The sequence below is a fragment of the Ovis aries genome, chromosome 1 (assembly GCF_016772045.2).
Source record: "Ovis aries strain OAR_USU_Benz2616 breed Rambouillet chromosome 1, ARS-UI_Ramb_v3.0, whole genome shotgun sequence".
Taxonomy (NCBI): Eukaryota; Metazoa; Chordata; class Mammalia; order Artiodactyla; family Bovidae; genus Ovis; species Ovis aries.
Window position 1 is genome coordinate 93441386 of NC_056054.1, and position 11853 is coordinate 93453238.

At 45.1% G+C, this 11853-nt stretch overlaps 1 protein-coding gene and 1 non-coding gene across 16 annotated transcripts in view; one reads left to right on the top strand and one right to left on the bottom strand.

The window, feature by feature from the left end:
- The window catches only part of MAB21L3 (mab-21 like 3), a 94231-nt gene that overhangs the window by 47563 nt on the left and 34815 nt on the right, over positions 1–11853 (top strand). For 9 of the 15 annotated variants that reach the window (XM_060401520.1, XM_060401513.1, XM_042253005.2 and 6 more), the window contains 3 exons: positions 1583–1723; positions 5974–6265; positions 11414–11592. In XM_060401520.1, coding sequence (XP_060257503.1) covers positions 1583–1723; positions 5974–6265; positions 11414–11592 — 612 coding nt within the window. The remainder of the gene's footprint in view (positions 1–1582; positions 1724–5973; positions 6266–11413; positions 11593–11853) is intronic. The other 6 variants (XM_060401523.1, XM_060401526.1, XM_060401533.1 and 3 more) reach the window with 1 other exon arrangement.
- Positions 5291–5363, bottom strand: TRNAG-CCC (transfer RNA glycine (anticodon CCC)). Its single transcript has one exon. It is a non-coding gene; the product is annotated as a tRNA-Gly (tRNA).

Consider the following 11853-nt stretch of genomic DNA (forward strand, 5'->3'; position numbering starts at 1 on the left):
TTCTTAGGTGGCACAGTGGTAAAGAAACACGCTGCCAATGCAGGAGATGCAAGAGATGCCAGTTCGGTCCTGAGTCGGGAAGATCTCCTGGAGGAGGAAATGGCAACCCTGTCCAGTATTCTTGCCTAGGAAATTCCATGGCTGGAGGAGCCTACGGGCTACAGTCCATGGGATTGCAAAGAGTCAGATATAACTGAGCACATGTGCACATAGACCTGATCCTCATAATTAAGGTCAGACAAGAACCGTGCTCCCCAGCATCTGTGAGGGAGGTGCTTATCACACGCCAGCCTGTAGGCGCCTCCCACATGAAGTAACAAAGAGCCCCTTCCAGTTCTTCCAGACTTTCTGTGCAGAGTCAGAAGAAACATCATTGCACACCTTTTCTTATGAGTCTAGGAGCCAAAGGTGGGAGTGAACACAGGGGAGAAGGGAACCATCATTTATCGATGACATACAGGAAGCAAGCTGCGCCATGTTCACATATGTTAGACTGTTTCATATTCACCAACCTGGAGAGCAGGTATTATTATCCCATTTTCGAGTCTCACCAAGTTCACAAAACCCTGTGGGATAGCCTGTCCCCTACCATCCCTTCCAAGTTCATCTTCTTTACCCTCCTTATTTACCCTCCTGTAATGACAGCAGCTTCCTTGCTGGCCCTTGAGCCTTGCTAAGCTTACTCCTGCTTTAGGGGTCCTGGAATTTGCTTTTCCAAGCTGTCATCAGGGCTCACTCCAATGTCACCTCCTTCCAGAAGCCTTCTCTGCCCACCCAGTCTAAAATAGCAGCCCCAGGACTTCCCTTGTGGTTCAGTAGTTAAGACTGTACACTTCCATTGCAGGGGGCACGGATTTGACCTCTGATCAAGGAATAAGATCCAACATGCCAGACAGCATGGCCAAAAAGTTAAAAAAAAAAAAAAAGTTGTTGTTGCTTAGTCACTGAGTCCTGTCTGAGTCTTTTGTGACCTTATGGGACTATAGCCCATCAGGCTCCTCTGTCCATAGGATTTCCCAGGCAAGAATACTGGAGTAAGTTGCCATTTCCTTCTCCAGGGGGTCCTAAAATGGTAGTCTCTTTATTCTCTAGTCCTTTCCCCTATTTTATTGTTCTTCTTGGGACTTATCATATCTGATCTTACATTATACATGTGTGTATTTGTGTGTGTCTATAGCGACTGAACTGAACTGATATATATAGAGAGAGACATACATACATGTATATATGTATTTTAGACATATATACAGGAGACATCTATACATGTATCCTGTGTTTTCAACTAGAGGGCAAGCATCTCTATCTTGTTTGCTGTTGTTTTGTTTACTGTCATGCCAAGGACCTAGACAGGCATCTACCACGTGGCAGGTTCTAGATCAATATTGAGAAATTCTTCTATTTCAGAAGAGAACACTGAGGCACCAGTGAGTATCATCAGATGTGAGTTCATCTCTCCTGGAGTTTTTGGGAAAGCAGGCTTTTCTGAGCTGATTGCTTTGGTCCTCACCACCAAGCCCTGTCTCCTCCCTTCCCCGGGGCCTGATCCAGGTATAACCACCTTTGCTGATCCCTTCGCATGCAGGTGGACTTGAGGCGCCAGTGGATTTCCCAGATGGTGGAAGAGGTGCAGAAAGTTGTCCATCACCTGACCACAGAAATAAGCTACCAAGACTTTCGATTTCAAGCCGTTCCTTACTGTGACACGTACAATGAGAACATTAAGGTAAGCAGGTCACTTGGCTCTAAGTGCCCACCCAGTGAACCAGGAAATGGGTGGGTAGTCTCAGTATGTGTCAGGCACTCACACCACCAAGAGTACCAATAAGGCTTCCTAGTATTTACCATCTGCACACTCATTGCATAGATGTTACTGCAGTTGCAGTCCCACATTCTTACTTAACAGATGATGAAAATGGAAGCTTGGAGAAGTCAAGGGACTTGATCAAGCCTTTTAGACACTAAAGCCAGAATTCCACCCAGGGCTTCTGATCCCAAAGCAAGTCCTAGCGTACTGATTAATGTTCAGTGAAGCACACATTCATTTATTAAGCACTCACGCAATAGACTAGGCACTGCGTAGAGAGGGGACTCAGGGCATTGATGAGAAAAATAGTTGAAAGTGATAGTCGATGAGCTACAAGTTGGAGAAGAAAGAAAGTAGAAGAGGTGGCCCTTAGAGATTGCAGGAGCCACCTGGAAACCCGGTCCCTGCTGAGGAGTCCCACAGAACTGTGAGCCCCAGGCCCCCTGTGTGACAACAAGCACTCATGAGGCATTGCAGCATGGGCAGAGCTAGGCTCACAGAGATCGCACCCAAGCCTGCACACAGCCTAGTAGAAGAGACATTATGGTTGGCTCCCTTTTAGAGATGAGAGAAACGAGGCTCTGAATCATTCTGAATCCCTGTGCTTCCCGCTCCCCCCGCACCGTTTTTAAAAATGTTATGTATTTCTGGCTATGCTGGGTCTTTGCTGCTGCTCAGGCTCTTCTCTACTTGTGGCGAGCAGGGGCTGCTCTCTAGGTGCAGTGCAAGGGCTTATCATTGAAATGGCTTCTCTTGCTGTGCAGCGCAGGCTCCAGGGAGCGAGGGCTTCCATAGTTGCAGCACGTGGGCTCTAGAGCACAAGCTCAATAGCTGTGGCCAATGAGCTTAGTTGTTCCACAGCATTTGGATCTTCCCGGACCAAGAATCAAACCCGTGTCTCCTGCATTGACAGATGGATTCTCACCACTGAGCCACCAGGGAATCCCCCCATGCTCCTATATTTTGATTTTTCTTATGACACATAAGAATTAAAGAATTATATTATACTTTAGTATAAGTGAAAGTGAAAGTCATTCAGTCACGTCTGACTCTTTGTGACCCCATGGACTGTATAGAATTCTCCAGGCCAAAATACTGGACTGGGTAGCCATTCCCTTCTCCAGGGAACTTCCCAACCCAGGGATCAAACCCAGGTCCCACATTGCAGGTGGTTTCTTTACCAGCTGAGCCACAGGGGAAGCCTTAATATAAGTAGTAAACTTATATGTACACATGCCCCAGCTCTCACATCAGACCGTGAGCTCCTTGCTTACAAGGATCACATCTCTTGCTTGTCCCCTCATAGTACCCAGCATGGTGGGGGCCCATGGTAGACACTCAGCTTCTGCTGAATGAGTAAGTAAGCAAAAGAATTACTACCTGAATGAAAAACCATTGCTCTGCTAAGTTGCTTCAGTCGTGTCCGACTCTGTGACCCCACGGACTGTAGCCAAACAGGACCCTCTGTCCGTGGGACTCTCCAGGCAAGAATACTGGAGTGGGTTGCCATGTCTTCCTCCAGGGGATCTTCTTGGCCCATAGATCGAGCCCAAGTCTCTTATGTCTCCTGCGTTGGCAGGTGGGTTCTTTACCACTAGCGCCACCTGGGAAGTCAGTCCAGTACATTTCAAGTTTGGTGGGTACAAGGACCACCCACAAGATTCTGGGACTTGTGGGTTTGGGGACAGTATCAGATTTTAGGAAATTTACCCCAGGATGATAACTATAAAGTTAGATTGGATCTTGGGACGTCAGAACATCATCTGCCCACCTCTACCACACTGCCAACCTAAACAGGACAAATATAGACCAGTGACTATGAATAGAAACATAACATCACTTTTTCTAGAACTATATCTGGGGAAATTTCCTGCTGTTGTCTCACTTAGAAGTCATAACTTAAAATACATCTTGCATTTATATACATCATGTCCTATATAATACATTAAGTTTTGAAAAGAATAGTTACAGTGGGGCGTATAAATATGCTTTTATTTTCTCTTGGACCAAATTTGATAAGGATGTATTAAGCACCATTTATCATGTGACTAATGACATGATGCTTGGGTTTTTAGATTCACATGCAAGTGGGTTCAAAAAAATGTATAGATTTTGAATGTCATAGTTTAGGTCCCCCTCTTATTTTAATCCTACCACCTGTCAATGGATACCAGAAGTCACGTGGACCTGTTACTGAATCGTGGGGTCTGGCTGCTCACCAGTCAAAAGCCAATAAACAGGCCATATTGGTGGAAAGAAAGGTTTATTTCAGATTCGGTGACTGGTGGGGGAGGGAGGGCGTCTGTCCAGAGGCCGACTCCCCACCTGACACTCGGCGGCAAGAGCTTTTATAGACAGAGAGGGGGCTACTTGACAAAACAGCACAGTCACCTCTGACAGCCATCTTCAGATTGGTCATCGGTGGTCTGACCGTCATCATCTTGGGTGTTTTAGGTACAGTTAATCTTCAGCTGCAGGGTCAGTTTGTTTCCGTCTCTTTGAGACCAATTCTCAGAATTGAGGCAGCTTATGTCACGGCTGCAGTCTGGGCATTGTGTAGTTAGCTTCTCCAGCTGGTGGGGCTTTCAGCATCTGTAGGACTTCTCAAGGACATGGCTCAGAATATTAATGACAGCCCCTGAGGGGGAACTAAAGGCCCTTGCCTGTGCTTCATGGCTACATTATTATTATTTCATCTCCTTTGACTGTTTTCCTTTGTTTCCACATGTTCTCGCTTCTGTGATTAAACTTTTTTGACTGAAGTTTTCCGCAGACAGAAGGCTGGCAGAGGACATGGGGTGGGGGGGGAAGGACCATAGGTTCCTCCTCTGTTTCAGACCCGTCATCTCAAGAATCAAACTACTGTTCCCTGAGAATGAGGGAGATTCAGTTGCTGCTGATTTCAGTGTTCACCTCTGAATTCGCAGCGACAGGTCCCTGGGCAAAAGTTACTCAATTCCATTGTCAGAACTTTCCATAGAAAGGCGGTAGCTCCTCCAGTGTATAACTGAGTGATGGGGAAACTTACAGGGTGGAGTGGGCTGCTGTGTGATGTGGTTAAGCATCATTTCCCTTTGGTGTTACCGCACCATTTACCATCGTGTTCTACCTCTTGGACTATTGGCGTGACAGCTGCTTACCTGGTTCGTGTTCACCTTTTTCCCATTTAACTTAGAATCATCTCAGTAACTCACATTGTCTCAACAAAAAGGTTTTCATTTCTGTGACTCTGTAAGGGTTAGTCATTAAAACTGTCTGCGGATCATCAGTCCAAGTAAAAAAAAAATCTGCATTTGGCAAAATGGTTTCACCTCCTCTCCACCCCTTCCCACCCTTAATTTATTATCAGATCTTTCATCCATCCCAGGTCATTCATCCTTTTTTATTATTATTATTTATTTATTTGACTGCCTCAGGTCTTAGTTGTGGCACGTGGGTTCTTTAGTTGCAGCATGCAAGCTCTTAGTTACAACATGAGGGATCTAGTTCCCTGGCCAGGGATTGAACCTGGGCCCCCTGCGTTGGGAGCACAGAGTCTTAGCCACTGAACCACCAGGGAAGTCTCCCCAGGTCATTCATTCTTGACCAAGAACCAGCTCAGGAGAGAAAATTAACCACTGAATGAACAATCAGAACATCCAAGGTCAGGTTCCAGCTCTACCACTGACTGGCTGTGTGTCCCTGGGGAGACTTTGAACCCCTCCGAGCCTCATGCTCCTCATTTGGTCAATGTTAGCAAAGCCCAACTCGTGTGTGACTGTGAACACGAGATAGGAGGATGCACAAGCATTGGAGTGCTTGGTATGCGCAGAATGCGGTGACTACCAGCTCCCTCCCCTGCTTTTTCTCCCCTACCCCAACCCCACCCCAAACGTCAGGTGCCTCTAGAGTTCTGGGCCCACTTCACTCTTTTTCTTGCAGATCCATGAAACCCAGGCCTCACTGAGTTAATTTCTTTGCCCGAAGCGTTACAATGGGCTAGTGGCACAACAGAGATGGAATCCTCTGCCGACAGGCGGGCAGGTGGGCGTGGTTCTGTCCTCCTTGTCACGTTGCTGAGGGTTGAGTGGTTCAGAGTGGCCTGGGTCAGCAGGGCGGCTCCCCCAGGGCTTGCGTCACCTCCCGAGCCGATGGACTGACACCCCCACTCTCCGCTTTCCTGACCCCAGGTCTTGGCTCCCACCCAGTTCCTCATCACAGTCCCGATGAGAGGCCTGGCCGGGTACAGGGAGGCCCGGCAGCAGCGCTGGCGCTACTACAGCCTGAAGGGCGCCCGTCTGCCCCGCCCCCTGCAGGACCCAGAGGGCCTGCAGCAGTGGCTGGAGGTGGAGCAGTTTCTGAAGAGCCCCGGGCAGTGGCGCGAGGCAGACGTCAACATCGAGGGAGACATTGTGCCCGCCAAGGTCCTCCAGGTGTTCCAGAAACTGGTCGAAAACGCGATTGAGACCTGTCACCTGTCAGGTGAGCCAGTGGGGGAGCGTACAAGGAAAGTGTCTAGCATTTCTGTTTTGCTCTAAAAACAAAAGTGTCCTCTGCTTGGGTGTTTCCTGAAGCTCACACCCCTAAATTGAGGATAAAATCATGTGCTTTTTACATCTGCCTAATCCTCATTACGTGAATTTGCTCTTTTTTTTATCTGGTGTGACACACACAATGGAATTCAAACTCACAACACACGTTAGTGGCCTTACGTGGATTACTGCCCTGGCACAGATAAGGCTGTCTTTGGGTTATGCACCCTTTCCAAGATGTTAGCTTCAAAACCTGGGTATTTTCATGAACAAGCAAATTCTCATAAAGCTCAGATCTTTGTTATTAGCACATTTTCACCACAACACCCTCCAACTGACTGCAGTATCCCTCCAGTGTGTTCTGCGGTAGCTTACTGGGGAAACACTGACTTACACCAGAACAAGAAAGCCAGAAGCTATAAGGAACTGATTATGTTTGACAACCACAAAAGCTCCCCCCCCCTTTTTTTATTGAAGTATAGTTGATTTACAATGTTGTATTAGTTTCAGGTATACAGCAATATTATTCAGTTATAGATATTTATGTGTCTTTTCTCTTTCAGATTCTTTTCCCCTATACAGTACTACAAAATATTGAGTATATTTCCCTGTACTATACAGTAGGTTTTTGTTGGTTATCTATTTTATTTTTTAGTGTATGTAGCAGAGTTTTATTAAAGTATGAAAAGGGACATAGCTTCTGACATAGACATCAGAAGGGGGACAGAGAATGCCCCCCCCCACCCCCTGGTTATCTATTTTTTATATAGTAGTGTGTATATGCTAATCCCAAACTCCTAATTATTCCTCTGTCTGCCCCTTTCATCTTTGGTAACTGTAAGTTTTCTTTTCTGTGTCTATAGTTTTATTTTTGTTTGTAAATAAGTTGATTTTTTTTTTTTAGATTTCACATACAAATGATATCATATCTTTCCCTTTCTGACTTTAGTATGATAATCTCTTTTTTATGGATGACTAATATTTCATTGTATATATAGACACATAGACATATATATCCATCTTCATTATCCATTCATCTGTTGATGGACATTTAGGTTGCTTCCATGTCTTGGCTATCGTAAATAATGCTGCAATGAACTTTGGTGTGCATGGATCTTTTTGAATTACAGTTTTCTCACAACCCCCAAATCCTAAGCTATAGTTCAGTGTAGCATATATGTGCATACCTGCCTACACACATACTTTTTTGAAATTAATTTATTTCTGGCTGTGCTGGTGCTTTGTTGCTGCACACGGGTTTTCTCTAGTTGTGGCAAGGGGCAGCTACTCTCTAGATGCTGTGCACAGGTTTCACATTGCGGTGGCTTCTCTTGTTGCAGAACACCGACTCTAGAGCGTGAGGAATTCAGTAGTTGCAGCACTCGACTCAGTAGTTGTGACACGTGGGTTTAGATGTTCCACAGCATGCAGGATCATCCTGGACCAGGGATCAAACTCGTGTTCTCTGCCTTGGCAGGCAGATTCTTTACCATTGGACCACCAGAGAAGTCCCACATTCACGTTTTGTTCACACAGAGTAAAATGGTGAATTTCAAACTGTGGAAATGGCTAATTTCCTTAGTTATAAAAGTGTATTTATAAACCAATAAAAAGAATCTGTGAGCAGACCAATAGAAATACTGACCAAAAAACATGATTCACAGAAAAAAAAAAAAGGCTAGTAAAAATTTAAAATTGTCCCACTTAACATATATTTTAAGAAATGTACATTTAAAACACCTGGTACGTTGACAGAGATGAAAACCTAGAATTTTGTTCAGTGCAGGGGTGAGTATGGTTAAATAGGCATTTTTCATGCATTATTTTAGAAAGTGTAAATTGGTATCCCCCCTTTTAAAAAAAGGGTTTTTATATTTGTAATGTGCTTACTTGGCAATTCAACAATTCCAGTTCTAGAATACATTCCTGCTGCTGCTAAGTCGCTTCAGTCGTGTCCGACTCTGTGTGACCCCATAGATGGCAGCCCACCAGGCTCCCCCATCCCTGGGATTCTCCAGGCAAGAACACTGGAGTGGGCTGCCATTTCCTTCTCCAATGCATGGAAGTGAAAAGTGAAAGTGAAGTCGCTCAGTCATGTCCGACTTTGCGACCCCATGGACTACAGCCTACCAGGCTCCTCCGCCCATGGGATTTTCCAGGCAAGAGTACTGGAGTAGGGGTGCCATTGCCTTCTCCGAAAATACATTCCTGCAGATACACAAAGAAATAGGCACAAGGATATCCAGTGAAACAGGCTCGGTAATAGTGAGTAATCAGAAATCATCTGATGGCTAACAAAGGAACACTGACTGCATAAATTATGCTACATCTGCCTACTGGACTTTTAAGCAGCTTTTAAAAATAATGAGGTTTGTCAATATGGGACCAGGGACTCACATCATCTGTCTAGGCAACATTATTCACGCTCTATGAGTGTCCTGGGGTATGTTTCTCCAAGAAGACTTATGTTTGATTTTTCCTGGTACTCCCAGAAGTTCCACCTTACCTGGATGATTTGGGGATGGAAACATTCAGGCCCTAAACACAGGAGGGTGACTAATGCCTTTGAAATTCTAGGGAGGAGGGAAAATCTTGCTTTTTGTTGCTGTTGCATTTTATATTGAATCAACAACCCAGAGCCCACAAGAAAAATCTGTCTATTTCTCTTAGTTCCTAATTTTCCTCAAGATACAGCTTTTCCTGACTCCAGGCTTGTGAGGCTCACCACCTAGCCTTGGCCCATTAGACCCCCCTCTCTGCCTCTCTGTGCTGTTTCTATACACAGAAGCTGTAAGTACCAAGGGTTAATGCCATCAGGGTATTTTAGCAATTCTCCGACTTAGTACTTTCCTAGATAGATGTTCTTGGTTCATTTCTAGTTTCATATGAGTCTCCTACTTTCTAGCAGTCTCTTTCCTTACTTGCAAATAATGTTTTTAAACTTTTATATGTCTTAGAGGCCATGGGTTTGGAAATCTCCAATCCAATATATGACTTTAATGGAAACCCTCCTTTTAATTTCCCTTTTAAAATACTTTGCTGACTTTGACATTTTGCATGTATTTCACACTAATGGAGAGAAATTAGGATTAAAAAAAGAATGGAGTATGTGTGTATACACACAGAGTTATGAAAAATTCCCGTGCAACATCAGTTCAGTTGCTCAGTCATGTCCGACTCTTTGCGACCCCATGGACTGTAGCACACCAGGCCTCCCTGTCCATCACCAACTCCTGGAGTTTACCCAAACTCATGTCCATTGAGTTGGTGATGCCATCCAACCATCCCATCCTCTGTCGTCCCCTTCTCCTCCCACCTTCAATCTTTCTTAGCATCAGTCTTTTCAAATGAGTCAGCTCTTCGCATCAGGTGGTCAAAGTACTGGAGTTTCAGCTTCAACAACAGTCCTTCCAATGAATATTCAGGACTGATTTCCATCTGTGCAACATAGTTAAGTGAAAAACCAAACTGCTGAACAATATGAAACTCCATTTGTGTAGAAAGCAAAGATTTGCATGTACTTTTGCTTGTCTAGACAGAACAGTTCTGAAAGATTCTGTAATGGAGATAGTTCATGTTGAATGGTTTCTTACAATGTAGAGGATGCTTTCATGGATTATTTAATTTAACACTGTTGGCAGTCCTGTTAGAGTTAGGATCATTTTTCTAATTGTTCTACAAATAAGAAACTGAGATTTAGCGAGATCAAGTAATAGCCGAATTTCACACACCAAATAAGCAGAGCTGCAGAAGCCAGGTGTGGACTAGGCGGGCTGGAGCCGATACGTTTGCTTACCTCCTCATTCTTCACTCAACACTGTTAATAGTGAAAGAGCAAATAAGAGATTCAAACTGGGCCAGGTTGATGAGGTGCTTTCAGTAAATAATGCTGAAGTACCAGACGTTGTCATGTTCCTGTCTGGGCGGCTCTGATGAGATACAGACAATAAGCTGTTTATCACACCCCAGTCAAGGAGAGCAGTGTTTTCCTTTTGAACAACCTAACACAATTAATGAATGAGTTTTCATTTCTTTCTTTGAGCAACGAAAAACAAAATAATAGATTTCGATTCAGGATGGCTCATCCTTATCTATAATGAAGGCAAGCAAACAAAAACAAAAAAACTACTGTTTATCTTTTGAAAGAAAGGGGAAACAGATTAGAAATGAATTCTAGTCGATCAACTGGAAAATATCCCCAGACCATTCCTTTTCTCTCCCTCTCTTTGCTTGGTTGGAAAAGACAATGAAGGCTTCTTTCTGCCTGTTTGGCCCTTTAAGCCAGTGGCCGTGACACACTTGGAAGTGTTTTATGATCACAAGGCTTACGGTGATAAATCTGCCAAAGCTGGGCTAGTTAATGGGTGGCGGGAACAAATACCATCCCTGAGACTGGAACTTGGTTAAGAGACAGGTTAAGCTGAACTCTACCAAAGGCAGATGGATAAGTCAGGGGTCTAAGGCTATCCTAAATGTGGTTGGACACCTGGGTTATAGAAAAATGCTTGAGTTTCATCTTACAGTAGCAAAAACTATTTCTTTTCCTTGTATACTATGGCTCAGTTGAGCCTTCTGGAAAGAGTCAACTGCTTTTTTAGAAAAGGTACAGTCAAACCTTGAGGGGAGAGGATGAAGGAGAAAAGAAAACCCCACCAACAGTGAGATTCTCTAGTAATGCTTCTATCAGTATTCACTTAGCTAACTGTCTCATGTTGACATAAACGTGGGCTTCCCTGGTGGCTCAGATGGGGAAGAATCTGCCTGCAATACAAGAAATGTGGGTTCGACCCCTGGATCAGGAAGATTGTCGGGAGAAGGGAACAGCAATCCAGTGCAATATTCTTGGCTGGAGAATTCCATGGACAGAGGAGCCTGGTGGGCAACAGTCCATGGGGTTGTGCAGAGTCAGACACGACTAAATGACGAACACTTTCATTTTGACCTAAACATGCCACCTTGGGGGTGCTGATGACATTCTGAAAGTTGCTCCACCAGTTACAAGGGGCTGGTACAAGCCACAGCTCACAAATTCTTTCTTCAAACGCTGGTATTGAACCATTATTTGTCTTCTCATTGTCTGTCTGTCATTTACCACCAGGCAGGGTCCGCATGCTAATGGACCACCTTGTAGTTCGAGTTGTCGTGGAAACCTCTGCAGGTCAGGTGGAACTACAGCTGACCCCCTCCGTGGACATTCCCACCGCCTGGTCCAAGAAAGCCCGGTGGCCTTCATGTCTGAAGCGCTGGCCTTCTCCAGAGACAGTGCAATGCATCAAGGTATCATCCTGCAGGGACTCGACTCACCAGAGGCACTCTCAGCTTAACCACCCAGGGCATCATTGGCCGCCATCCAGCTTCGGAAGGATATCTGAGATTTCACTAGATCCCCAGAACCTGCAGGGCCACCTGGGAACCTGTTACAAATGCAGATTCCTGGGCCCCGCTCTGGGCCCTGCTGAGGCAGGGCCCAGAAGTCTGTGTTGTCATGAGGCCGCCAGGTGATTCTGGGGCAGGCTCAAGTCGGAGAACCACGCACGA